The 14,992-nt window shown below is 35.6% G+C and overlaps 1 protein-coding gene and 1 pseudogene across 1 annotated transcript; both read left to right on the top strand.

Annotated features, from left to right (window-relative positions):
* LOC126783931 (uncharacterized) overlaps positions 1-14,992 on the top strand; it is a 147,092-nt pseudogene that overhangs the window by 77,070 nt on the left and 55,030 nt on the right.
* On the top strand, positions 13,617-14,926 carry LOC126784389 (uncharacterized). Its single transcript, XM_050509853.1, has 5 exons — positions 13,617-13,708; positions 13,826-13,998; positions 14,084-14,223; positions 14,372-14,453; positions 14,605-14,926. The coding sequence occupies exons 1-5, from the start codon at positions 13,651-13,653 to the stop codon at positions 14,716-14,718; spliced, it is 567 nt and encodes a 188-aa protein (XP_050365810.1). The 5' UTR covers positions 13,617-13,650; the 3' UTR covers positions 14,719-14,926.

The raw sequence follows: 14,992 nt of genomic DNA, 5'->3' as shown, positions 1-14,992 counted from the left end.
AAGTTTATTTTAAACCTAATATAAATATTATGATACATTAGTGGACACTTCGGTGATCGACAACTCTAGTTCAGAATATGGTGGATCGACACCAGCTGATGTCATCGGTATATATATTTAGGGACCATGTAAACATTTCATCATATTACGACATCGTGTTACCATCCAAACCTACAGTCAACAAAAAAAAGGTATTTTCACATATTATAACTCCATTGACTGGGGTCTTACCAATGGGGTTTTTGCAATCCGACCGCACTCACTCAGTGAGAAAAAATGGTTTAAAAGATGTAAATGAATTTTAAGGTTCGCATTCCCGCATGGGTCCTCCCTTAGGGCATATTTGTGGTGTTTTTGGTTTACTGGAGATTCGAACAATCAGACGAAGTCTGAATTAGATGAAATTTTTACAGGGTCTCTAAATATACGTGTCGATCACATCGAATGGTGTCGATTAAATTCAAGAAGTTTCCTTCATATAGTCGCTTTATAATGCTATAAAATATTACGAAATTCTACAAAATGCTACGAAATATTACCAAACACTACGAAATATCACTAAATTAGTCTTGGTTTACAGTATAGAATAATTTGCGTAACCTTATGAAACACTATAAAATACTACGAAACACTATGAAATATTACGAATTTCTACACATAATATGATAGTACATATAAATAACCTAATCTAAGTGATAAAAGTGTATAAAAGTCTTAACTTAGTTTTAGTTTACAAAATAGAACAATTTTTGCGTAACTTTACGAAACATTACAAAATATTATGAAAATTTAAGAAATTTAACGAAATGGCAAGAAATGTTACGAAACACTAAGAAATATTACGAATTTTACAAAATAAAATGATAGTACACATAAAGAATCTAATCTAAGTGATAAAGTGTATAAAAGTCTAAACTTAGTCTTAGTTTACAAAATATAACATTTTTTAGGTAACTTACGAAATACTACGCAATGCTATGAAACACTATGAAATATTATAAATATTTACCAGATAGTTATGCTAGAAAATATTTGGAAATGATGCAATGCGTAACCTTACGAATTGAATGACTACAAAAAGCAAATATATTATAAATGTTATGATACTATAGTGGATAATTCGGTCAACCTTAAAATAGGCATTTATCAATCACAAAATCGTATTTGAACGGTCCCCCGTAAATAGGAGTACGGGTTCCGACCACACAAGATAGTTCCGGATAATTATGTGCTCTAAGTTATGTAAAAGAGTTTTGGCCTTCGCATCCTGGGAATAGGTCCACCCTTAGGGCGTATTATTTTTGTTTTCGGTTTTTACAACGTGCCGACAATCATACGAGGTCCATATTAAATGAAATTTTAACAGAGTCCTAAAATATATATACTGAAAACATCAAACGGTGTGATTGATGTCTAGATGTCGCCTCCATATAGTCGGTTCATAATGATCCACCTATATATCTAACATATTATAAATGTTATGATACTTTAGTGGATAATTCAGTGTTTCTTATACGGTCAATCAAACCATCAGATGTGATCAGGTCATATTTTTAGGCACCTTGTTAAAATTGCATTCAATTTGAACCTCGTATGTCCATCCGAACATCCGATCAACCTAAAAATATGCATTTATCTATCACAAAACTGTATTGACAGGGCCCCTTGTAAATAGGACTACAAGTTTTGACTGCACCAGGTAGTTCCGAATAAGTACGTGCTCAAAGAGATGTAAAAGAGTTTTGGCCTTCGCATCCCGGAAATAGGTCCACCTTTAGGGTGTATTATTAATGTTTTCGGTTTTTAAGACTTGCCGACAATCATACGACATCCAAATTCAATGATATATTAATAGGGTCCCAAAATATATATACTAAAAATATTGAACGGTGCAATTGATGTCTAGACGTCGGCTCAATATAGTCGGTTCATAATGTGACACCTTCATATAACGAACCACTAAAAAATGCTACGAAATGTTACGATACACTACGAACATCACAAAATTCGACGAAATATTACAAAATACTATGATAGCACCCACAATAACTAATCTCAATCAGAAATTACATAAAAGTCCAAAGTTAGTCTAAGATAACAAAATTCAATTATTTTTGCGTAATCTTACGAAACGCTATAAACTTTTACGAAATATTACGAAATATCATGATACACTACAAAATATAAAAACAATTATAACAAATTATAAAAAATTACAAATTTCTACAAGATAATGTGATAGTACCCATAAAAACTAATCTAAGTGAGAAATTGTATAAAAGCCCAAAGTTAGTCTTAGTTAATTTCACAAGTCAACAGAAAAACATGCATTTTTACCAAACGGTGACCCTTTGACCGGAGTGTTCCGAAATTATTTTTTTGGATTCAACCGCACGCCCTTGTCCAGTAATATTACGTAGTTGTGAACATGTAAGCCCCATTCGGCCATTGGCCCCCGGTTATAGGTCTGCCCATCGGGCATACTAATAGATAAACACATTTATTTAGGTTAATTAGAAGATTAGATGGCAAAAACATTGTCCAAATTTGACCAAATTTTTACAGTGTGACTAAAAATATGTACTGATCACATCTAACGGTTCAATTGGTAATACCATGAACTTATGTTGTCCATCACCGAATTGTTCACTAATGTGTCATAATATTTATATCATGTTATATATCAAGGTGTCACATTATGAACTGACTATATGCATGAAGGCAACTTTAAACATCAATCGAACCATAGGATATTTTCCGTACATATATGTAGATTTCCTATAAAAATTTTGTTCGATTTGGACCTCATTTGGTCGTCCAATTATCGTAAGAACTGAAAATACCACTTATACGCCCCATGGGTAGATCCACTTTTGGGACAGGAAGGCTGAACCTCATTTATGTCTCCAAGACCATGTAATTATGGAGAATCACCTTGTGCGGTCTGATCTCAAAGTCATATTTATGATTGCACCGGTCAATGCAGTTTTCTAATAGATATACACATTTAACGTGAAAAAATACTACGAAATGTTACTTGACACTATGAAGTATTATGAAATTCTACAAAAATAATACAGTAGGGCAGATAAAGAAACTTATCTAAGTGAGATAGTGTATACGAATCTACATTTAATCTTACTTTACAAAATACCTCAATTTTTTAGTAACCTTACGAAAACACTACAAAATGCTACGAAACACTATAAAATATTACGAAATTATATGGAATGTTATGAAACACTACAAAATAGTATGAAATGTTACGATACACTACGAAATATCAAAAAACTGTACAAAATATTATAAATTTCTACAAAATAATGTAATAATATCCGCAAAAAAAAAATTAACGTGGGAAATTGTATAAAAGTCCAAAGTTAGTCTTAGTTAACAAAATACAACCATTTTTGCGTAACCTTACGAAACATTACAAACTGCTACAAAATATTAGGATACAGTACAAACATTATAAGTTCGACAAAATATTACAAATTTCTACAAAATAATGTGATAGGACCCACAAAAACTAATCTCAGTGAGAAATTGTATAAAAGTCCAAATTTAGTCTTAGTTAACAAAATACAACCATTTTTGCGTAACCTTACGAAACACTACAAACTGCTACGAAACGTTACGAGACAGTACAAAATGCTAGAAACTATTACGATACAATACAAACATCTCAAAGTTCGATGAAATATTAAGAATTTCTACAAAATAATGTGATAGGACCCACAAAAATTAATCTTAATTAGAAATTGTATAAAAGTCCAAATTTAGTCTTAGTTAACAAAATACAACCATTTTTGTGTAACGTTACGAAATACTATGAATTGTTACGAAACACTACGAAATTATTACGAAAAACTACGAAATATCTGATATTTTTCCAAAATATTAGGAATTTCTACAAAACATTGTGATAGTACCCACACAAACTAATCTAAGTGAGAAATTGTATAAAAGTCTAAAGTTAGTCTTAGTTAACAAAATATAACCATTTTTGCGTAACCTTATGAAACAATACAAAATGCTATGAAATGTTACAAAACACTACGAACAATCACGAAACACTACAAAATATTACGAAACACTACGAAATATCATGAAACACTACAAAATGTTACGATATAGTCAATTGGACTGTCAGATGTGATCGGTTCATATTTTTAGGCACCCTATTAAAATTGCAATCAATTTGAACCTCGTATGACCATCCGAACATCCGGTCAACCTAAAAATAGGCATTTATCAATCACAAAATTGCATTTGAACGGACCCCTCGTATATAAGACTACAGGTTTCGACCGCATTTTCCCCGGGAATAGGTCAATCCTTAGGGCATATTATTGTTGTTCTCGGTTTTTACAACGTGCATACGAGGTCCGTATTAAATGAAATTTTAACAGGATCCCAAAATATATATACTAAAACTTCGGATGGTGCGATTGATGTCTAAACATTGCCTCCATATAGTCGGTTCATAATGATCCACCTTTATATCTAACCTATTATAAATGTTATGATACTTTAGTGGATAATTCGGTGATCAACAACATAAGTTTGTTATATAGTCAATCAGACCGTCAAATGTGATCGGTTCATATTTTTAAGCACATTTTTAAAACTACATTCAATTTGAACCTCGTATGACCATCTGAACATCCGGTCAACCTAAAAGTAGACATTTATCAATCACAAAAAACCGCATTTGAACGGGTCCCTAGTAAATAGGACTACAGGTTCTGACTGCACAAGTTTGTTCGGGAAAGTTTAGGATCTGTTCATTGTTCTTCTGCCTTTCATCGTGCCAATGCACATTGGGAGCTATCGTGGCAGCCATGTAGCTTATCTCCAGGTACCGATACACACCTTCAATAGCAATGTGACTGTTCATCCATGCAAATGTATCAATTGTTAACGTTATATGATATAAGATTTTGCATCAAATTGAACCATCTATGTTTCGTCTTAGGTTCATAAATATTCAATTTTCTGCATATTCTTGACTTGGCATGAATGGTTTGGTTTTGTGACATTATGCTGTACTTGACTCGGCTCGTTCCTTCCAAATTCTCTTCTTATATGTGTTTAAAACATGTGCTTCTTTCTATGCAGGCTGATATTGTGTGCATTACAGTGACAAGACACTTCGGTGGAAATCTTGGACTTATTCTCCCATGTACAGAATCAAGATTTCTATTTCCCTCCAAGCCTTCACATAATTTTTTATCATTCCTGAAGGAAAATCTTGATGCTGGCTTTTATGAATGCATACTCGATTATGACATTCTTTTTGCATAACCTAACATAGAGGTTAATTATCTGACAGTGATGGAAGCGAGTACGTAAATCTTGTCACTTGTCTTCTATGTTCAGCACGGACTATAAACAAGAGGGTATTAGAGGATAGACTGAATGCCATGATATCTAATTCCATTATATGTTGTGGGCATCACAGAGTGTCCGTTTTTTCAAGGCTTCTCAAAGTGTGCTTGCTATGAATTTTAGACCTGCATGGTTTATTTTTGACATTGTAAATAGGTTATTCTTCAGGTAGTTGTTGATTGTTGTAAAATGGCTGTAGAGAAATTTTGCTAGCAAAAGTGGTTTTAGTAAATTTATTGCAAAACATCTCTCTCTGTCTCTCTCTCTCTCTCCCTACTTTTTTTCGCTATTTCTGGATCAGCGCATAGAGATCATAGCAGTATAATTGTTTAAGCCTTTAAGGTTTTGTTGTTTCCATTTTTCTTCTTTCTACTGGTTTCTTTATTGAAAAAAGGTTATCTACGTATTGATAGTCAAAATGTAAACTTGAACTAAACATCACTTCATCCTCATTATCTAAACTGCTCAAGGTTGGATGAGTAGGTAACCTTCATGCACAGTAATACATAATGCAGAGTCATACATATACTGTGGATCAAAAATGACAGTAAATCTTTAGGTGATTACATGTTCACATATGGTAAACCACTATGTGACTGCCGACAATCCCTCTATTTTCACCATGACAGATCTGTAAAGCATGTTGCCGTCATCGGAACAATTCAGGTTCCGAATCTTCTCCAAACCACCATGCTTGTCATAAACCCGTCGCGAAGAGTATACAAACATTCCCATGTGGTACACCCTCTACTAGGAGCTAGTTCAGGGTGATGAGTTTCAGAGTTAGGCGACTTGATGAAAATCAGCTGAACTAATTGCCGGTATGCCCCATCCTATGCAAAAGAGAATCAGCAGAGAGACACACAAGCATGAAGGATCAAGTTAGACCAACAGAACGATGAGATGCTCTTGACTTGGCTCCATCCTCTTGTCCACAATCCACATGATCAACCAAAATATCTCCTGTGACAGACATAGCCAATCAGTCCACTTGAAAACAAAACTTCATGTTATCATTGTTATGATATTATATACAAAAAAGATATGCATGTAGCTTACCGAACTCTGATAGTCTAATGCCATTCTGAATGCATCAAGCTTCGATATGAGCAGAACAAGCAGCCTTGTGCGATTCTCATCTTACAGTAGCTGCATAACTAGAGGAGACGCTCAGCTGATTAGAGAAAAAAGTGAATTGAGGTCAGTAACATAGCTAATCACTCCAGTATGAAACTGGAGAACTTCAAGTTGCTTACCGAATTAGTATTCCATTAGCATCCATCACTCCATCAGCTAGAAAACTCTGATGCCATCCTTAATGCTTCTAGCTTTAATGTAGTAGCAGCTACATTACATGCCACATTATGCAAATGGAGGAACTCTGCAGCCTGAATATAAAGTGGAAAATCAATTACAATTAATAAACTATCCAAGTATTTATTGAAAAATTGTGTTTGGCATGTCAGACCATGTCAGTGCTTGTCATAAACCCGTCGCGAAGAGTATACAAACCTGAGGGGGTGGGGATCATCTTGTCAAAATGTCCCGAAATCGTTTCAGCTCTCTACATGCCAAGAATCATCATTTTGATTTTCCTGTATAAACGCAACTGAAATTAGCCTATAAGCCGAGATACTTCCTAATCAAATAAGACATTACAGACGAACATAGTAGTCACCTGGCCATGCGAGTCACCGCCACAATTTATCCTAATTGACGTTTGGGATATCAGAAATCTTGTCCCGTTGCTCTACTATTTCTTCTGTGTAAAGGTTTACAAGAATTGAGATTTGCTCATGTGCAGTATTTGTAATAATGCCTTCCAGGAAGTCCAGCAATGCTTTCAGCCTTTTGCACTCAAAGATTGTAATATAAATATTGTCAGAAGTTTCCTCCACTCCTTCGACTCTTCCCATGACGGCATATAATAGATGGACACTTGTGTCAGCTGATCAGCATATATACCATCAGTTACAAACAAAAGATGGAGAGTTGTGTCAACTCATCAGATAAATACCATCAGTTAATAATTTGAAACTGTAAGGCAAAGTTTCCAAAAAATCGAATGAATGTGATGGTAGCTTGTTGTAAATCATATGTGAATGTTAATTAAGCTTTATATACAAGAACCTTGATTAAGAAATTGCATAAGCCAAGAAAGTGAAAACTCTAAAGAAGTGCCGACATTGCAAGACTCAATTAATGTAAGTGTTTGGGTGTGGCTTTCTAGCCTGAGCTTGAAGTCATGTCAAACAAAAGGCCAAAGTTGTGTGATATAGGCGAAAATTGTTGTGTATGACGGTGTTGTCTGATTGAAAAATTCATACAAAAGATTAACTTTAGTTGTGTGACTCTCGGCAGAATCCTCGGCAGCACCCTTGACAGCACCCTCGGCAGCTGCTCCGCAAGTGGCTTTTAGACAACAAATCGAAATCACAATATTTGTTTTGTGTTCCTTATTAGACAACTAATTAGTTTTAAGTGATTTTTACAATTAGTTGTGTTTAGTAAATTCATACAACAAATATTGTTCATAATTTACTTAGGATTCTTCCATTTGTACAACTACTTATTTGGTTCATTTAGTTGTGGAAGGTTTCAATTATACAACAAAACTTATTTTCAGAAATTGATTGTGGGAGATTTGACTCAAACAACTAACTCATCTTAGCCCCTTTTAGTTGTGGGAGGGTTGCTGCCCCATACCAAAAATTTATAGTATTTAAATTTTTTAACATTGTATTTGAATATCCACTAGCCTTATCGTCAGATTAGCCTATTTTATTAGGGAGTAAAATTTTACTTTCTAAAAAAAAAAATTATTTCATAGTATAGAAAAGTAGAGTTCGACGGTACGAAAGCATAGCCGCTAACGGTACATTAAACAGAGTTAAAAAAAGGAAATTACGATTATTTTAATGTGAGGGGGGGCACTTTGGTCTTTTCCTATGTAACTATGGGTTTAATTAAGTAAACCTCTCCCCCCCCCTAATCAGTTTTCCATGGGAAAAAGCTGAGAATAGGAGAGAGAAGGAGAAAGGCACGGCCTCCTTGGTGCCACCGTGAAGACCACCTCGCCGCCGTCAACTCCGGCCACAAAATTGGTATCATTCTCTTCGTCTCTTCATCCTCTTTCTATTCATACTAGCCATGTAGTTTATTTCTCCTTGTGCCCAACAAATCGGATTAGAGAGGAATTGAAGTTTTTCCGGTGAAATTCGCAATTTCCGGCCAAATGGTCAAGAGTTTGGAGAAGGCCAAGTTATAATCTTAATCTATACCTCTTGGGTAATCTTCACAATGCTTGTCATTACTGTATCTCGAGGATGGTTTCTCTGTCAACTTGATGTCAAAAACGCCCCCCTTTATGGGTTTTTGACTGAAGAGGTGTACATGACATAGCCCCCCGGCTTTATTGATCTCGATCATCCTACTTATGTTTGCAAGCTTCAGAAATCATTGTATGGCCTTAAGCAAGCTCCTCGTGCGTTGCATAATCGCATTAGTTCCTTTCTTATGGCGGCTGGATTCTATCAAAGTAAGGCATATCACTCTCTCTTCATTTTTCGATAATGGCCTCATGTTATCTATTTGCTTCTCTATGTGGATGATATAGTTGTGACAGGCAGTGATGATCTCTCAGTCTGGATTTTGATATCAAAGATCTAGGCCCTCTACATTATTTTCTTGGCCTTTAGGTTTCCTTCTCGACTGCCGGTCTACATATAGACCAGCTCAAGTATGCCCATGATCTCTTACAGAAGCATAATCTACTTCATAGTGAACCTGTGAGTACTCCAATGACTGCCAAAACTCTTCTTTCGGCATTTGATGGTGATCTCCTTCTCAATCCTATAGTGTATCGTGAGTTGGTCGGTTCTCTTCAATACCTCACTATCGCATGCCCAGGTATATCTTATGTCGTGAACTCGGTGGCTTAAATCATGAGTAATCCCCGCTCTGCTCATCTTGTTGTTGCCAAACGCATTCTTCATTACATTAAAGGCATTTGGACCATGGCTTGTCATTCCGGCCACAGCACCAACTGGTCTCTCTTTCTGCCTACTCTTATGCTGATTAGGCAGGTTATCCAGACTCTCATCGATCCACTACAGGTTACTTGGTGTATCTTGGCACCAATCTAGTTTCGTGGTGCTCCAAATGGCAATCTACAATGGCTCATTCTAGTGCAGAGGCTGAATATGGCTCCCTTTCTCATGCTTCTGCTGAAACATCTTGGTTAGGCTATCTTCTTACTAAACTTGGTGGGCACATTCAGTTTCCTATTTTGCTGCATTGTGACAATCTTAGCGCCACCTACATGGCTTCTAATCCAGTGTTTCATGCTCGTACAAAACATATTGAATTAGACTACTCCACTGATATGACCATTAATTGTGTGATTGATTCACTTATATGAATCTTTGTATTTATAGCTTTTATTATTGTATCTTTCATTTTGTAATAGGCTCAGAATCACACTATATATGATGTATATTGTAATCAGTTTGAATTAAGGAAATACAATTCAATAGGTATTCACATATGATGTCATTCTTTGTTTTTATTTTCTAGAAAGAGCCTTCTTTTCAAATTATAATGTGAGCTATTTTTCTTGATATGTCCTTCTCGCATAAACATGAGTAAATAGTATATAAGCCAAACATTATGAGTGCTTTAAAATATATGAGCAATTCTCTGGTGAGATATGGAGTTGAAACTAACTTCATGTGTCTATTTGGGTTATGGAAATCTGTGTTAATTTGTAGCTAAATAAACAAGAATGGTTGTCATCGGTTTTCATTAGCGTTTGATTGAAAAGCTCTTATGGACCTGTTTTGATGCTCGTTGTTATTTGAATGCTATAACATGGAGATCGGTTCTATGAGGTGATTGTTGGAAGAGTTGGGATTGAGTTTTTGTGATTCTAGTTTTCTGTTTATATTTTGCTCTAGCACTTGCAAACTCTAAGTTTGGGGGTATTTTGATATGTTCATAATGTGCTATGTTTTTATGCCTCTTAATTGTCATATCTATGTCTAGTTCTTCATGTTTTTATTTCTTTTACTTAGTTTAATGTCTTATAGGTGTGAAGAGAAAATTTGAGGAGAAAGTAGCAAAACAAGAGGAAAAAGCATTGAAGAGAAATTCATGATGCTGCAACAGTAGCAATCTCTGCAGAACTACCACCTTTGAGAATTAAACTATACTGATCCAGAAGGAACTAGAAAATGTGTCTTCTATCAAAAGAAATCCTTGCGTGTCTACTATATGAAGAATTTTATGGTTCATGATTTTGATATTCTTAGAAGGAGATAAGACAAATTGAGTATGAGCAACTTTGTTTATGTGCGATTCTGTTATGTGTTAAAGTAGCTATAGTTTTGAAGGCATGAATGACTTGACAATGTTCCAAGATAATTAAGATATCAGTGTGGATTGTCTAAGAGCCTAATCCATATTTTCTTGGAGGTTGAGCCGTGCTACAATACCTTATTGGAGTCTATCTTCTCAAAGCCTAAAGTAAGAAGGAAATGATGCATAAATATAGAAGATTTGACAAGGCACATAGGGAACCATTCAAGATCAAACTGAGACAAAGGGCTGTCACCATCACAACTCTTCCAGATTCATTCATTCAGTTTGTTTATGTTTTTAATTATCTTTGTTATGCTTGCTAAACACATGAGTAGCTAAATTCCTTTTCTAGGGCTAGGATGAGGCCCTAGTATTATTGTCTACATTTTTTGATATTCAATTGATGGATTCTAGTTTTTTTAGATGAATTCTTAATCTCTGCATGGTTGTTGCTTATGTTAAAGTTCTATAGATTCACTACCTTTAGACTTTGCATCTAGCTATCCGAAGAAGAATTTAAGGCGTACCTGCAATATAATTCTATTTAGCTTCTTGAGATTAAGTATTATGAATTACATTATTGTCATAACTAGGCCCGGGAATTTAGACCTGAGAACCATTTAGAACCGTCGGTACCGCACCGAAATGATTGATTCGTTTCTAAAAAAGAAATTATTAACTCTAGAGGAACTGCACCAAACCAATTTGATTTGATTATGGTTCCTATTTTTGAAAATGATTTTGGAACCATTAGAACCAAGTCTTCACAACTATATAAGAAAAACCCTTAAAAGAAAACATCTTTTGTCGCAGCCTCCCTCATCACTTTATTTTCTTTACTTCTTAGACTCGTATTAATCACTATATAAACTAAAAAACCCTATTCGCTTTGCCTTATGCCCTGACTTCCTCTATTATTTGTTACTCCCTAAAATCCAAAAGTTGTCCTAGGTATGCATTCTCTCTCTCTCTCTCTCTCTCTCTCTCTCTCTCTCTCTCTCAATTCTTTTTGAAATAATTGAATATGTTAATTGTTGATCATTGGGTAAATGTATTAGAGAAGTTGTTGACCTTCTGTATTTGTATTTTGAAGTTGGCATTTTATATGGTTATTATTTAAGGCATGGAGGTAAATATATATTACAATGACCTTTTGGAACCCTAAAAAACTAGAAACTGATCCGATTTGCAGTTCCAGTTTCGGAACAAATGGTGCTAAATCCGGACTGTTTTTTTGTTTTCCAATTCCGGTTCCGGTTCTGGAAAAAAATCATTATTTTGGAACCTGTCCCAGGCCTAGCCGTAATTGGAGTAGTGGTTTGCATGATTCTCTTGTTTTCTAAACTTAATGAGTCATATGATTATTAACACTTAGCACGATTTCATCATCAATTCATTCATAATTGATATAAGCTCTACCTAGACACTTATTCATACAAAAGAAACTAAAATATACTAAATAAGAGGTAATAAAGAGTAAGAATAGGGCATAAACATATTAAGAACATCACACTTTGTGCTCCTATCACTTGCATGCTAGGATATACGAGCTCTGCCGTAACTTGAGAGTATCATACACTTAAGGAAAACTTTGGTCTAAGTGTTGTACCTGAACTTTGATACGAGAATTGTTATCTTTTGAATAGAAATGATCCATTAGTTGAGTCAAACAGTTGATAAGATTGCTTGTGGTTGATTCTGACACCCTATCCTCATCATCATCATATACTTACTTATGATCTTTAGACTTATTGTGTTCCCAATTGTTTCACAATCGATAACTTTGTTTTCTAGTTATTTTCCTGTTAATTAAAGTCTTTCAAAACCCTGAAACCATAATAACAATTTTATTGCGAGTCACTTTGTTTGTTTTAGTTCCCGTGTGTTCCTTGTTTTATGTGTTTTTAGTCATGAGTAATTTAGGATTTCATACTTTGAATTAAGCTAATATCCTCGTGGGAACGACAACCCATCTCTTTCATATACTATATATTACATCCACTCAATATACTTGCGGGAATCACATCACTATGGTATAGCATACCGTCAGTGTACCAATACCAACTAAAAATCTATGTTGAAGATGATTCCAAGCCACAAACTATTAGCCGCATCAAAATGAACACCAAAATCGGAGGTCCTTGGTTGCTCGAATCTATCACTTTATACACCAAAATGCTTTCATCGAGTTTCGAGAATATATCTTCAAATTGTTAGCCTCATATATCTCATACTAGTTTGCGAATTTTTGATTTTAAGATTGCGGTTTGTTGGAAGTGACCAAATAGATTTGATTTATCATTCAAGCCATGCTAAAACTATTATTTGGACATACAGGGACCACCGAACTGAAAATAGACCGAAATTTCGGCCTACCGACACTTTAGTATTGGGCTCGGCTACGATATGCGGTTTTACATACCATTGGTATACCATACCAACCAAAATACACTGAAAATACACATGTACACTGTATAGGTAAATGACTTGGACTTTGCAAGAGGTGGACCATCACCTCTTTGATGGAGATTGAAGTCATTATCCACCAGACCACATGCTCTCCTTAGTAATGTACAAGTATACAACTCTCCTCTCCTCTCCTCTCCTCTTTAATCATCCGCAGCCCTAGTTCCCAGTCTCTTGAGCGCCTCTATCCCCAAAAATTCACAAAATCTCAGGTCTCACTCATCTCACCCCATAATCCAATTTTCCAAACCCTAGTTCCTCAAGAGTAGCCCATTTCGAAGGAAGCCGAATTGAGCTACAGGCAAGTTCCTTTTACTCTCTTCTGATCTTCTTGTGTTGGATGAACTGGAATGGCTGTTAATATTTTGTTTTTGTTTTTGTGTGTTTCAATCAAGGAACCAACAGCAAAATGCCCATTTTGTGATTCTAAGAAGAATGGGATTGCAACAAGTGATTTGCCGATTTCAATTTCGAATGGAATTTGGGATTGCAGGTGTCTTTAATGAATGCTTTATGTGAATTATATGAGCTTAAGAACTTGACCTCTGTATTTCACTTTCTTATTTCCCTTCCATGATTCAGCTTCTTCAGCAGTTCTTTATATCTGCAGGTCTATACCTTGAATCGCATCGTTTCGGTCTCCGACCGAAACCGAACCCAGAATTGGGTGACCGTAACTTCGGTAGTACTGATTGTTTGGTCGGCTACGGTCCCCTACCGACGAGAGTCGGTTTCGGCATCGGTAGAGGCAAAAGTGGATCGGAGTCAGTAACATGTGGAAGGGTAATTGTGTTTTCCTTTAGGAGTTTGAAGATTTGTTCCATTTATCTTGCATATTCCTTAATATTCATACGGCTTGTTACTGCAGATTCGTAGAGCAGGGATTCGATGTTTGGCTGTACGGCGGGTTGGCACCACATGTGCTGCGTCTGTGGGAAAAGATCATCATTCGTCCAGTGTTGATGATCAGGAGCCCTTCCTTTTAAGTCTTTTCAAAGAAACAGTCTGGTAATCCTGCCTCCCAATTAGAGATTATAGGCCTTTCACAAATCGACACTCCAGTCGGTGGACTTGCATAACATAAACAGCTCGTTCTATAATACACAAGTTGCAATTGTCATTACTTAATTGATTGGTGTTTTTCTACTTTTTCTAGGTCTTTGAGGTCATTATTCATATTTCTGCATGAGCAGCCAAGTCAGCTGAAGTACATTGAGTGGCCAGGTTCCCGTAGCACGGTATGTTTAAATGCTTGCAAATTTCTATTATAAATATGATAACTTTTAATCAACCCGCGGACACTTATTTAGCAATATATTCGACTCAGTTAGGAGCAACTACAATCTTTTGACATGGTTAAATCTGAGGCCCTTCAATTGAATTATGCAGCTGAAGACTGCAACTCTTACTCTTGTTCTTGTGGCATTGCTCATCGTAGCACTTTCATCAACTGATTCTGCCCTCAGCTATATGTTGGGTTTATTTTTGAGGAGAAAACCATAATCAAATACTAATAGGAGAAGTATGAGCAAGTTCATAATGGAGACGCCACTTTTTTCTGCCTTTGTTAGTTGGATGCAACATAAAAAAATGCTGCCCCCTTTGAACTTTTAATTATCTGTTTTTCAATCACAGACAGTCACAAATGATGTAGAGTATATTTTTGCATATTCTGCACAAATAGCATTTGTTCTTGGTTCTTTCACCTATTTCTGAATGTGTTTGGATGGGGAATAGGGATGGGATTCGGGGGTCAGATTCTGCAACAGCTCCTTTA

The sequence above is a fragment of the Argentina anserina genome, chromosome 2 (genome assembly GCF_933775445.1).
Source record: "Argentina anserina chromosome 2, drPotAnse1.1, whole genome shotgun sequence".
Classification (NCBI taxonomy): domain Eukaryota; kingdom Viridiplantae; phylum Streptophyta; class Magnoliopsida; order Rosales; family Rosaceae; genus Argentina; species Argentina anserina.
This window is presented reverse-complemented; position numbering and strand designations above follow the sequence as displayed.

Coding starts and splice junctions, on each gene's coding strand:
- LOC126784389 (XM_050509853.1), top strand. CDS start 13,651: ATGGGATTGCAACAAGTGATTTGCCGATTTCAATTTCGAATGGAATTT. Junction 13,709..13,825: donor AATGGAATTTGGGATTGCAG/GTGTCTTTAATG, acceptor TTATATCTGCAG/GTCTATACCTTGAATCGCAT. Junction 13,999..14,083: donor AGTCAGTAACATGTGGAAGG/GTAATTGTGTTT, acceptor TTGTTACTGCAG/ATTCGTAGAGCAGGGATTCG.